The following is a 13797-nucleotide window of genomic DNA, read 5'->3' on the forward strand; positions in this document are numbered from 1 at the left end:
TTAGGTATGATTTTAGGGCTTAACCATTAGTGGTGAAATTTTTTTCTAATTATAATCCAATAGAGAATCACATCTAGAGGGTATGGAAATAACAATAAATGGATAAAGATATTTGCCTATAATAAAAGAGCAAATATGATACATATGGTAAATCGTAATATAAGTCAAATATCTTAGTTAGGTTTAGATATTGGGTCACTCCCCTCGTATTTACAATGCTACTAGGTTACTATGTGACTATTAGAGAGTTGGTGAGGAGTTTATTATGACTAATTCCAGGTTACTATGATGTGACTATTAGAGAGTTGGTGAGGAGTTTGTTATGACTAATTCATGTACCTATCTTAGTTGGATAGGTAGGGAGTTCATGATTGCTCACCTTGACTAGTTAAGCTTAGAATTATCGCCTATTTGTTCAAAGATAAGTATGAATGGATGTTTAGAAATGAACAGATTAGGAGGCCGATCGTATTTAGGATATTCAGTCTGATTCGTCTTGAAAAGTAGTCTTTCATAAACAGGAAGGGTAGGTCTTCGCCTCACTTTTTGGATTGGTTCGCGAGTCAATGTTTTTGCCCACCTTAACCGACAATAATTGGGTAGACTATTCTTCCGACCTCATATTACCTCATACCATTTCCCAATTCATGTAACCCTCGTCAGTTAAGATAGGTGTCAAGCTACATTGAATTTGAAAACATTGAATTTGAAAACATAGGATGAGAAATCATTCAAATCTTTGTTTGGTAATTATTGGCATACCAACTAAATGTTTGGGTGGTTAAGTCATGGATTCATACACAAATTAAAAGGGGTCTTGAAAGAATGGAACTCGACATTGCAAAAGTTGTGAAAGGAACTCGATGCACTCAAGATACAGCCATAATTAAAAAATGAAGGTAGAATCTTGACCAAGGGTAGAACAAATGAAATGCGACCAACATGTCGTCGTAACTGGAACTTAATTGATAAATTTTTCTTAAAATCTTGAATTGACATATTTTAGGAAAATTCTCCAGTAAATTTTCTCAAATCAAGTGATTATTCCCGGCTCGGATCTTAGGATTGTTCAACACTTTGTCATATTTCTTCTCAATTTCAGTAGTGGCACACGAAGCGCCCCTAATCACTTAGGTTAGCATTCATTGTATAAAGTTCAAAGTTGAAAGGTTTAATCAAACACGTTTTTATAAAAACAATTCAAGAAAATCGCGTAGAAATGGAGCTTTGCCTTTTGTATCTAGACATAAGACACGAACTTTTAGAGTCAATAAAGTTGTGCTTAAATCATTTAAATTAAAATTAGTCACGAGCTATAAGATTTATTTCTTATACTCATAAAAATATTTATAAAAAAATTGAATAAGTTTTGAATCAGACTCATGATTTTAAACCCTAAACCCTAATTTGCATATGAATAAATATCGGTAAGAAAGTAAAATTTGGATCTTAAATTTTGACATAATTGTGACTATGAATGTTATGATTTTGGAGAAAGAACAAAAGAAAATCTTGTTTTTGTGTATTCAAATTCCGTCACGATTGGTCATATCCACAGGAATAATATACACCACACAACTAGGATTTTGCCGTAACGCTATGAATTCCAAGTCCAAATCCAATCAAGACGATAAACATTGGCCGCCCAACCAGATCTGATCTCCGCCATGGATTTGCCTCCATTTCTTTACCACCAACGGGATCAATCCAGGTATATCTCTCCTCCTCCTCCTCCTCCTCCTCCTCCTCCTTCCTCCGCCCCTCTTCCTCACCTTTTTTTTCCGGACGATCCCAATTTCCACTTCCCTTCCAATCACCATCAGGTTCTTCATAACATTCCCGATAAAGGGCTAGATTTCCCTCTGCGGCCGCCACCGCCACCGCCGTCGTACCGTCATCCTACGATTCATCCACTCCCGTCACAAGCATCGCCGCTAGGTTATAATCCCTCTCAACCACACTTTGTTGTTTCTTCCTCGATTCACGATGACCAATTGAGGTCTCCCCACCCTATTCGTGAATTTCCGCGCTCCCCTCCGCTTTCCAGTCGAGTTTCTTTCGACGGAGGTTTTCACCGCGATTTTGTTGACCTAAATCATTCGTTCCATGAAACTCGGTTTGATGTTTCGGATCCATCGAGAGGCTCTGCGGATAATCGACCTCCAATTCCGCATTCTCCTATCGATTTTCAGCATGGAGCTGGCCACCGAGAAATTGATTACAGATCTGTCATGCCGTATCCGCCCCCTGATATGTTTAGGTATAGTTCAGGTAGTAGTTCTAGGAGGGGAGCGGAATACAATGATAGATTTCAGACAAATCCAAGAGAAGAGGTGCTACGGGGACGAGGTGAGGAGAATTATTATCACCACGATCAGCTTAAAGCTGATTCCAATATCACCTTTATGGAATCTGGAGCGTTGCAGAGTCCATTATCTAGAGATAACAAATTTACTTCTGGTAGTTTTGATAAACATCGCTATGGCTCGAATTATGAAAAAGAATCTTTTAGGAGTCGTAGGAATGGTAATGTGGTGGGTAAAAATCAGAGATGGGTTCATAGCAAACAAACCTTTAGAAACATGCACAATTCGTACTCAGATGGAAGCAATGATAGAGGATATGGTGACCGTTGTGATTTTCGAATTATGTCTGGTAAGCATGGACATTCCAATCCAGAATCAGGAAAATATTACAGTGACAATAAGGATAGTATAGAAGGTTATAATGAGTACGCGTCCACTCCACGGAAGCAGGTACAGAAAAAGAGTGCTTTTCTCAGAATTCAGATGGCAAATCCTTGTCACAGTAACCGAGAGAGTGAACAATTGCACGATTCTGATTATTTCGATGAGAAGAACGGTTTCCACAGAGGCAAAAATCAGGTTCGATCTCAGGGCTACAGAATAGATGCAGGGAAGAAGAGACAGGGAAGTCCTATGGAGCTTGATGTTTCTTTTAAATCCAATTCATTGGTGGCCAAGGCGATCGTGACACCAACACAGTCTGCTCCGACTTCTCATATGGATAAAATGCCTGGATATGAAAAAACTACAAATGTTTTGGTTCCCGTTCCCCACCATAACTCTACTGACTTGCATTTAACGGGAAAGAACAAGGATGATTTAGGCACAAATGATGTTACAAATCCTGCCCCATGTCCCCCAGGTTCTAAAAATGAGCTGAAAGAATCAGAAGAGAAGGCTACAGGTTCGTTGGCTGGTAATGGATCTAACAATTTAACAGATGCTTCTCTGGTTAAGGGCAATTATTCACTTAGAAAAACTAACGTTGAACGACCTTCACAAGGAATGGTGTCAGGTATAAAAGGAAGGAATGTTTATGGAAAAGTAGCTACTGTGAGAACCATGAAGAAGAAAAAGGTTGTGAGGAAAGTAGTGAAGAAGGTAGGAAGTCCCCGACTGTATTTACAGACAAGAAACAGCAATGTTGACCCTTTGAAAGCATGTAGTTTGAAAAATATTCCGCCGGTGTCAGAAAACAAGTCTTCCACATCTGGAATGAACTCAGATCATGGTTCTGCGTTGAAGGCTTCTCTGCATGGTATGTCTGGATCGCTAGATAATGGAAAAGCAGATCAGTCTGTCCTGCCTATAACATCAGAAGAGTTTCAAGCCAACACTGATATGGGCTTGGAGTGTGTACCTGCAGATGATAGTAATAAAAATAACTTCGATTCTCCATTGAACCCCTTGATAAAAGAGGCAAGAGGATCTAATTCTAATAAGGATCTTAAACTATCAAATGGACCTAATGACTTCGATTTTGAATGTCAGAAGTCAATCAAGCCTAAACTTTGTGGGAATGAAGAAGATTTGTCACTTGAGAATGTATATAGTAAAGGGTCTAAATCTATCATGTTTTCCCTAGGAAGCAGTCAGTCTGGAATAGTGAGTTCAAATGATCCTAATCTACATGATAATCTTGTAAAGGGAAATAGTTTGGCTGTTAATAAAGACGTTCCCATGGATTTTGATAATGGGGTAACTCAGGTTCAAGATAATTCACTTTGTGAAACTTTTTTAGCTGATGGAATTTGCCAGCAATGTGCCAACAGGGTAACTGGACCTCCTGAGACTGATGTCGTGGGAGTATCTGCAGCAAAAGTTACAATTAGAAATTCTTTGGTGGGCGTAAATCCAGAAGCATCGGAAATGCAGCAGATTGATTCCAAAAATTTGCAAGTCTATAACAGTGGACAACATACTAATCAAGATTCAAATGACTGTCGTCAGTGTACTAATATACGAGTGAATGAGGTTCTTAATTGTGAGAGGATTGGTAGTGCAATGAGAGAATCGAAAGCTATGGATAGTTCTGTTTCACTAGGTATTAGTTCGGTAGAAAGATCTGCCAAAGATAAGGTTTCAATTAGTGGTGGACAAGGTGAGAAATCTTTGTCAAAGATGAGTAAAATTAAAAATTGTTTGGATTTTGCAGGTTCTCGTGACATCAATCAGAAGACGAATTCTGAGGATTTATGTGTACGTTCTAATTCTAAAAATTATTGCCCTTCAGAGCAGGGTGTTTCTGGTGATGGAAGCATAATAATAGATGTAAATCCTACCACCACTGAAGAGAGTCCAATGCCTGATTTCAATTTATTAGGTAAGTCGTCAAAAAATAAGTTGTCAATGGGCTTTGATGTTAATAATAGAGGAAATGACATCAAGTCCCGAAAGAAGCGAAAGATATGCATTGCTAGTCCTGTTTTGCCTTGCCCCAGTGTTGAATCTAATGAAGGGCCTGCACTTACAGTCATCTCTAGTTTAAACGATCAGTTAACCTCTAATGTTGAGTTAATGGAAGGAGAGGAGGTTGCAGCATCTACTGTGGATGCTTTTTTCAAAGCTAGTCCTGTTTCTACAGATTGTTCGAAAGGGATCAGCAAGATGCTCGATGAGATACCGAAAAAAGAAGATTCCAAAAAAATAAATATTGATGATGGTCCTTTTGAGTATTGCTTGAAATATGAACAACCAGAAAACTCTCGCTCAATCCAGGAGGAGTTGATTGTTTCAAAATGTCAACCACTTTCTTCATTGGGAAATGAGAAAGAAGACAGCAGTACTCCCACAATGGCACCAAATCAAAGAAATGATATGGATGTAGTGATTTGTAGAAGAAAAGAACTAAATATTCATGCTGAAGCACAATCTATGCTTTGTAATAAGACTGCACAGTGGGATAGTCCTCAAGTTCCATCCTCTCAGACCTTAAATTTTTCATATCCAGAAGCAGTTAAAGCGTCTTGTAATCTTGGCCAGGATAATGTGCATCATATAGAAAGATGCGCTGATGGTGGCAGCTGCCTCACTGCCAATTCTGACAATGAAATTATAGGCATTGCGAGTGACACCCAAGGTGATTTGGGTTCTCCAGAAACCTCCAATGTTCAAGGGATAGATAAATTACATTGTGAGGTATCTCTCAGAAATATTGACTTCAAAATGGATTGTGAATATGACAAAAAGGTGAAGGAGAAATCTAGTGCTGAAAATGAATTAAGGGCATCGAATGATACTTCATTTCCACAGCCTACGACCATTAATCAGAAATTAGGTTGCACCAATTCTGACAACAATTTGACTGCTGGCAAAGTAGTACCACGGGCATTGGTAGAATTAAAAAGTGGACTCCAAGCTGACAATCATTCTGCCAACTCGTGCAAAAAAAATCAGAATATGGTTTATCACAAATATCAGACAATTCCTGGTAAATCTTTTTCCACATGCACTGCTTCAAAGAAGATAGCATCTGATAAAAGTTTTCTTGGTACAAAACCCCGAAGTTGGCATCGGAATGTTAACACTTTAGTTCCAGCTCCTGGAAATGCGGCTTTATCAAGTACTATTCCTTCTCAAGGGCAGTTACATGGTGGAGATGGAATGCTTGAGAGTACTTTGTACATTCGTAAAGGTAACAGCCTAGTTCGAAAACCATCTCCAGTTGCAGCTCGAGTTTCAGGCTCCCATGATTTAAGTTCAAGCTCATCTGATCAACATGATTGCAGACCTAATATAAAATCTAATGGTAAGGTTGAGGTGGCTAATCCTCCTGTCCATTTTAAAGTAAGGGGAACTGATGTTCCTATTGATAAGCCCTTTCCTCCCCAACTATCTAGTGGGTCTGGGTCGCCCAATCATCCTATTCCCAATGCAGATTATGCACCATCTCCTTGCCATGAACCTGAATCAAATCTCACGAAGTCTAAACATGTTAGTGATCTGTCTAGGTCTGTTGGGGATCCCTCGAAGATTTTTGTAGCTCCTAAAAGCCTGGTTGGTACTGCTGATAAGAAAGAACATCTGACTGAAAAAAAAGACAAGAATTTTGTTTCTTCAGTTGTAAAAAAGATGGTGTATGTAAAGCGCAAGTCAAATCAGTTGGTTGCTACTTCAAAACCCTGTAATTTATCAACTAAAAATATGGAGACTACTTGTTCCTTGGCCTCCGATGGCTATTACAAGAGGAAAAAGAATCAGTTGATCAGGGCATCATCAGAATGTCAGAAGAAGCAGACTTCACTCCCCACCGAAGATATTTTGAACCCAGGAGGTCCAAGCTCTTATGGGGATGGAGATGCTAGAAGTTTTGATAAGAGACAACAATATAAAGGTATAATAGCTAAACATTAGCTTTTATTTTGTAGCTTTTGTATGTTTCTATTTATACAGTATCTCAATATGTTAGAACAATCTCAATTTTTATCTTAAATTTTTATGTTTCATTGTACTGTTGTACAATGGACGAAACTTATGAATGTACACACATCATAGAGATGTGGCAGTTTTACCAGGTTCTTCCAACTTTTTATCTCTCGTGTCTGCCTCTGCATATCTTGGAGCATTTTTAGTGCTTTCAGTGCAAGCTCTTATTCCCAACATCATTTTTCCTATTAATGCGTTAAATATGTATTTGTTGGTAATAGCTTTAGCTACCAGCCACTTTCAATTTCAAATTTTCATGTCCTTCGATGGAAGGTTTATAATTTTCTCCTTTTTAATTTCATTTCTTATGCGATTTTTTTTTTTTTTTGTATCTTTGAACATACTTGTAACAATGGAAATTTTATTTATTGTTAAAAAAAAGAAACGAGGCACTTCTTTTTCTTGGAACTTGCTTTTCTTGGTTAGAACATAGAACATGAACTGTTGATTCATATATGTGTGATATAGTGTTATTTTTTATTTTTATTTTTTATAGCTCATACTTTTTAGTCTAAAAATGTTTGAGATCTAGATTTTTCATGTATTTCCTTTTCAACTTTTGTTTTGTCTGTCCTCTGTGGTTACCTCGATCAAAAACACTGATAAGACTATTCTAAATCATTGTCTTTCATTTAAGAGAATAGCTTTATTAAATTATTGCTGGCTTTTGTTTTTATAAGTCTAAATCGTTGTGATTCAACTGTTTGATATTTCTTGCCCAAGTATGCTTATCCCTAATAGCCCTCATTTCTGCTTATATATGATTTTCTATAATGCATTTGTAGTGTGGGTTTAGTTTTCCTGACATTCATCCTGATGTTGTTTTACAATGAGCTGTAGTCATAGTAAAACTGAATATAGATTTTCTGTACAGCTGTAGTGAAAACATATAGGCCGTCAAAGTCCTCTTTGGTATGGACACTTCGCAGTTCTGTTGCTCCAGGAATTGTTGGTGGTAATTTGCAGAATCATAAGATGGCTCCTCGTCTTTTTCCTTGGAAAAGATCACATTGGCAGACCTTCAAGCTAAACGCTTCTACTCAGAGAAACAGCTCTTTCTCTATTGTCAGGCATGTGGTGCATGATTTCTGTTCTTATTTATTTATGTTTCTCTTTTCAACAAAAGGTGGCTGTTTGGCTCAACAAGTGGTAATTCCAATGTTTTTTCACCAGAAAATTGTTGCTGATGAGGAACAGGAACACAGTTTATAAAAGATCAAAACATGGATTTTCACTTAGAAAATCCAAGGTACTAAGTATTGGCAGGTCTAGTTTAAAGTGGTCCAAATCCATTGAAAAGCACTCAAAGAAAGCTAATGAGGTTTGTTCGAAGTTAGATAATGATACATGCGTTTACTGCAATTTGATTTTTCTCTATAGTCCCTAATATATTCTGTTTGATGGGCACTTGTGGAGGCAAGAATGATCTTTGACCTTTTCTTTGATAACATATTTTTTTTTAGCAAATAGTGTCTTTTTATTCTTCTTTAACATAGGAAGCTACGAGGGCAGTTGCTGATGTCGAAAGGAAGAAAAGGGAGCGTAATTTGGATGCATCTATTTCCTCTGATGCTCCGGGTGGAAATCAGTTCTCCTGTAAGTCCGTTAGATATTTGCAATTTGTGGACTTTTAATTCTCCGGTATGGCCGAGTAATCTGCAGTTTTCTTTTAATGAAGTGATGTGGGTTTGTATCTGTAGTAAAATGATGATACTTTGTTAACTAACATCTGTGTAAGTCATATTTTCCTACAACAAAAGGGTAATGGCATCTTTCCCATTACGTCCATGACACCTCTCAGCTAGTTGATATTTGCTTTTGTGGTGGATGTTACTAGTTGTCTTTTCTTGATTTTTTGGTCTCCTGCTGGTTCTGTTTTTGCTTCTGTTGTTGAAAAAACAGGCGAAGCACAATTTTAGTCCTTTCACTTTAGTTCTTGTAACATTGGTCCCTTGGACTTTTCTTTTGTAATGATTCAATTCTTGTATTTCAATTCAAATTGGTCTTATAAATTTTGTTGTGATTGAGCCATATAAATAAAGAGTATACATTTGTTAGGTACTCGAACACCCAAAACACAAGATAGTTATATATTGCAATATCAAAGGAAGATTACAATATAACAACAGCCTTTTGAGAGAGCTCTCTCTCCCAAATCCCGCAATGGAATATTCTACTAAAATGATCCACCCTTTTCTAAGAACCCTAATGGTAGGTATCCCTTTCCCATATATTGATATTAAGAGAAAATCTCCTGCCCTAGGGCAATACAAACTCCCAGCCAATTTGAGAGGGCGGTAAACTCTCCCATACCTTTCTAAAGCCAAAACTCAAAAACTAGAAAGAAAATATAAAAATAATAAATAATAAATTAAAAACCTACCCAAAACAAACAATCTCTCCCCTAAATATTCCATATACTTCTCACTATGTAGTGATGGGCCTACTTGCATTTCACGATGGGAGTTCAAAGCACCTTTCGATTGTGAAACATGAAACACTTGTTGGATAATAGCGTCCTTTGGTAATTTTAACTTTTAAGCTACTGGTCCAATTTTACGTTCAATGCAATAAGACACTCAAAGTATTTGGGAGATAGTTTCCTCATTCCTTTGCTTTGCTAGAGAGGCTTGTCTGTATGGTTGGGTTTTAAGGAACACCTAATCTCCAACTACGAGCTTTAACTCAAAGCATGTGTGAGCTGCAAACTTCTTCATGCGGCCTTGAGCGGCCCTCAAATGTGTTTTTAACACATAAGCAATACCTCTTTCTTTCAATTGATGGTCCAATGTAGCATTGGTAATTTTCATTTTACCGTAAGATAGCAAAGGAGGCAGGGGGCTGCCCATAAACAGCCAGAAATCATGCTATTTCAATTGAAATATGAAATGTAGTATTATTCCATAACTGTGCCCCGCTTAACCATGCCGACCAATTCTTCACGAACTTTCCCCGCAAAATACCTCAAATATTTCTCCATGCATTTATTCACTATCTCTGCCTGACGCATTTACTCAGATGCATAGATTCATGGGTATAGACTTCCTCTAATGTTCTTCTTCATTCTTCATGTCCTGTAGATGACCAAGCATCTGGTTCTACTACTCTGCAACCAAAAAAGAGTGCTAAGAAATTTTTTATTCCACGGAGTCTAATGATTGGAAATGACGAGTATGTGACTTATTTAAGCTACAAAGCATGGTTTGAGTATATGCACACACACATTGGATGAGAAGTATACCTGTTTACTCATATACCTACTATAGACAATTGAGCTAACATTCTTTTGTGGTTGACACTGAAAAACTGGCAGATATGTTAAGATTGGAAATGGCAATCAATTAGTCAGAAATACAAAAAGACGAGCACGCATATTGGCAAATGAGAAAATTCGATGGAGTTTGCACACTGCAAGACAGCGTCTGGCTAAGAAGCGGAAGTACTGTCAATTTTTCACAAGATTTGGCAAGTGTAACAAAGAAGGTGGCAAGTGCCCTTATATTCACGACACTTCCAAGATTGTAGTCTGCACAAAATTTCTTAATGGTTTATGCTCTAACGCAAGCTGCAAATTGACTCATAAGGTTCAGCACTGATTCAATTGATGGGCCTTTTGTTGTTTAAGCTTTGGTCTAAATTGTCCATAACCTTCGTCTCAATTTTCTTTCCTCCACAGGTCATTCCAGAAAGGATGCCTGATTGTTCATACTTTTTACAGGGTACTTTTCGAACTAAATTGTTTCAAAAAATTTATAGAACTGCAGGTTTATGATGGACTTCTTGACAGGTTTATGCAGCAGCAAAAATTGTGCTTATAGACATGTAAATGTGAACTCAAAGGCCCCTACTTGCCAGGCTTTTCTCAGGGGTTATTGTGCTCTTGGTAACGAGGTAATTTCCACTTTCATGAACTTTAGTTTCTAGGTACTCGACTTGAGTGGGACTCTTTTTTAATGTATTTTAACTCATAAATATGCTCTGGTCAAACACTTTCTGACAAGAAATTGAGACTTTTCAGATTCTGGTTAACTCTACCAGAAGTGGTTTGACATCTTACCATGCCTTCGTTCTCTGATGGGTTCGATTTGACTGAAAATCTTCAAGTTTTTTGAATGCTTCATGATGCTGCACTCCTAACCGGTGACTCAATATATTTATAGTTGTTGCCGTTTGGCGGTGCTTCCTGAAAAAATATGTTCGAAAACTGTTTTGCTGACTGTTTCATAGAACTGCTTTTAGAAGGTTTTTTATTTTTTTATTTTCCCAACAAAAAAGGGTTGCACTAATTCCTCCTGGGAACAAATTTTTTTGTTCTGTTAAATTATCCTACTTCAAGTTTTGCTCCATAAAATTACTTTAACTTTTACAGACAATATCAAGTTTTTTATACTTGATACATCATGTCATCGTGTTTGTAATTGTAAATCTAATGAAACTGGGTGTACCTAATTGTTCAGTGCCGTAAGAAGCACAGTTATGTATGCCCCTTGTTCGAAGCAACAGGTACATGTCCTGATAGACCCAAGTGCAAACTTCACCATCCTAAAAGACAAACTAAAGGAAGAAAAAGGAAACGATCAGAAGGGAAGAATAACGATCAAGGACGGTACTTTGGTTCTAAGAAATACGATGTTTCTGGGTCGAGAATGGTGGTGAGTGAGAAGCATCCTGTTAAGTTGAGTGACCCTTTTCCTGAAAAAGATCTGGCAGATTATATCAGCCTTGATGTTTCTAGTGATGAAGAGATTGCAGAAAGCCCCGACTCAACGAGCTTGAGTACGTCCTTTTGCGAAGGTTACCTCTCAGAGTTACTACTAAACAATCCCGACAAGCTAATCAAACCAGTTCGGATAATGACCGAGAATCTGACGATGCAATCGCTGGCAAACTGAGCTGCCTGCTGCTGATTCTGTGCCAGGTTTGTGTCCAATCTCTCACCACTACAGTTTAGTTTAGTGTATACCTGCTCTGCCAATATCTGTAACACACAATCACAGTTTAGGTTCTTTAGTATATAGCTTTTAGTTTTTCTTCTCAGTGCAGAATTGTGAAAAACTTCCCTTCTGCCATTACTGTAAATCAACATTTTAATGTGAAAGGAATGAAATGATTTTATTAGAAGTGGATGCGATAAGCTACACTGTTTTACCATAATCCTTATACTACCGGTTTTATTTTACTTCAATCCAATTTTAGCTGAAGGACAACTTGGGGATGAAATATGGACGGAGAAAATGTAGGGATGGTATACAAAGTCAACCGATCTCACTGAATAAACAAAAATATAGAATTATTTATGGCTACACAAATCGTTGATGATAGTTCTAGATCTGGACCAAGACGAATTATTGCAGGGGATTTATTGAAACCATTGAATTTGGAATATGGTAAAGTGACTCCTGGATGGGGAACTACGCCTTTGATGGATGTCGCAATTGGTCTATTTGCGATATTTCTATCTATTATTTTGGAGATTTATAATTCTTCCATTTTACTGGACGGAATTTCAAGTAATTAGATTCGATTCACTAGAATCCTTAAATAATTTTTCAATAAAAAGCAGAAACCTACCTACTTAAACATAAATGATATTGGCGAAATAAGTTGAGATATATAATTACATTCTCGAAAGTAACTCTTTTATTTTGGGTGTGAATAAAGGTAATTTTGGAGGTTCTAATAAGAACTAAATAAATGGAAGAGAAACATCTTATCCACAAACATTTGAATCTCATTTTTGAAACAATCTCAGCCCCACAAACATAAGGAAAAAGGAAAAATGAAAATCAGAAACTATAAAACAGAGAAACCAACCCAAACCAAAACCAACCATTTTCTAGGGATAAACACCAAACAACTTTCCTCCATGGCAACAGCAGCTTCATCTTACATGGTCTTTTCCATGGTGGGTTGGAAAAACGGCAAACAAAACACAAGACCCTCAGCCAGATTTCCCATCTCTGCTCAGATCAATGAAGCTGCAGAGCAACTGAAAGTGGGCGAAGAAGAAGAAGAGGCAAAGCCGAAACCACCACCGTCGCCGCTGCGACCGGTGGAAACGCAGCCAAACGTGAAGAGCAAGAACATGAGCAGAGAGTATGGAGGGCAATGGCTGAGCAGTGTGACTCGGCATGTAAGAATCTATGCAGCTTATATTGACCCTGTTACTTGTGAGTTTGATCAGACCCAAATGGATAAACTTACACTTATTTTGGATCCAAGTAATGAGTTTCTTTGGAATCCTGAAACTTGCAACAAAGTCTATGCTTACTTCCAAGAGCTTGTGGATCATTATGAGGTATCTCTCTCTCTCTCTCTCTCGGCTTGACTGATTCATGATTAATCAATTCTCTAGAATGATGACAATTCAAAGATCCATTTTATTTTACTATGTTTCTTTGTTAATATGCTCTTAATCTAACCATCATTTTAAAAATGAAAATTGAGGAAATCAGGGAGCTCCACTGACAGAATACACACTTCGCCTAATTGGTTCAGACATAGAACACTACATAAGAAAGATGCTTTATGATGGTGAAATCAAGTACAATATGAATGCAAGGGTCCTCAACTTCAGCATGGGAAAACCAAGAATTATGTTCAATAGCAACGATCTGCCTCAAGATCTACAATCATGATACTTAAAACAAATGTGAAAAGATGATCTACATATTCACTATGTTGTGTTCCAAATAGAATGCCAATTCCTCATTTTATACTCTTACATTTCTTTCCCAGTTTTGTACACATAGTTTTACCTTCAAAAGTAATGATTTCTCGACCGCAGCTTATCACATTTCCTCGACACATTCAAAGAAAACATACGAAAACAAACCATGTAACCATTGTCGACTTTTGATAATCTTGGGGGCATTTCAGAAGTTTCAACAAAACCATAGGAATCATGCTGACAACTTTTAAAATGATAACACCTAATAGCAATCAGTCATTTAACCCAAAATCTATATCAAGCTAGTTGTTATCAGACGGGTAGCAAGAGCTTTTCTCAAGAAAATTAGAATCACTTCAGCACATGAGAAATGAGGTTTTACCTTCAAATTCTTAA

At 37.4% G+C, this 13797-nt stretch overlaps 2 protein-coding genes across 2 annotated transcripts; both read left to right on the forward strand.

Annotated features, from left to right (window-relative positions):
• Positions 1-1533: 1533 nt before the first annotated feature.
• Positions 1534-11865, forward strand: LOC111446155 (uncharacterized protein At1g21580). The gene is made up of 9 exons (XM_023084849.1): positions 1534-6639; positions 7606-7801; positions 7905-8052; positions 8228-8327; positions 9812-9902; positions 10045-10315; positions 10408-10450; positions 10519-10622; positions 11189-11865. Exons 1-9 carry the CDS (start codon positions 1668-1670, stop codon positions 11621-11623), a joined length of 6360 nt encoding a protein of 2119 aa, XP_022940617.1. The 5' UTR covers positions 1534-1667; the 3' UTR covers positions 11624-11865.
• A 674-nt stretch (positions 11866-12539) lies between these two features.
• On the forward strand, positions 12540-13512 carry LOC111446160 (NAD(P)H-quinone oxidoreductase subunit M, chloroplastic). Its single transcript, XM_023084853.1, has 2 exons — positions 12540-13029; positions 13187-13512. The coding sequence occupies exons 1-2, from the start codon at positions 12598-12600 to the stop codon at positions 13367-13369; spliced, it is 615 nt and encodes a 204-aa protein (XP_022940621.1). The 5' UTR covers positions 12540-12597; the 3' UTR covers positions 13370-13512.
• The last annotated feature ends 285 nt before the right edge of the window (positions 13513-13797 follow it).

This window comes from Cucurbita moschata, unplaced genomic scaffold (genome assembly GCF_002738365.1).
Source record: "Cucurbita moschata cultivar Rifu unplaced genomic scaffold, Cmos_1.0 Cmo_Scf00008, whole genome shotgun sequence".
In the NCBI taxonomy this organism is placed as follows: Eukaryota; Viridiplantae; Streptophyta; class Magnoliopsida; order Cucurbitales; family Cucurbitaceae; genus Cucurbita; species Cucurbita moschata.

Excerpts from the sequence above, each read along its gene's own strand:
- LOC111446155 (XM_023084849.1), top strand. The coding sequence starts at position 1,668 with ATGGATTTGCCTCCATTTCTTTACCACCAACGGGATCAATCCAGGTAT. Across the intron at positions 7,802-7,904 it reads AGCTCTTTCTCTATTGTCAG|AAAATTGTTGCTGATGAGGA; the intron begins GCATGTGGTGCA and ends TTTTTTCACCAG. Across the intron at positions 10,623-11,188 it reads ATTGTGCTCTTGGTAACGAG|TGCCGTAAGAAGCACAGTTA; the intron begins GTAATTTCCACT and ends CTAATTGTTCAG.
- LOC111446160 (XM_023084853.1), top strand. The coding sequence starts at position 12,598 with ATGGCAACAGCAGCTTCATCTTACATGGTCTTTTCCATGGTGGGTTGG. Across the intron at positions 13,030-13,186 it reads AGCTTGTGGATCATTATGAG|GGAGCTCCACTGACAGAATA; the intron begins GTATCTCTCTCT and ends TGAGGAAATCAG.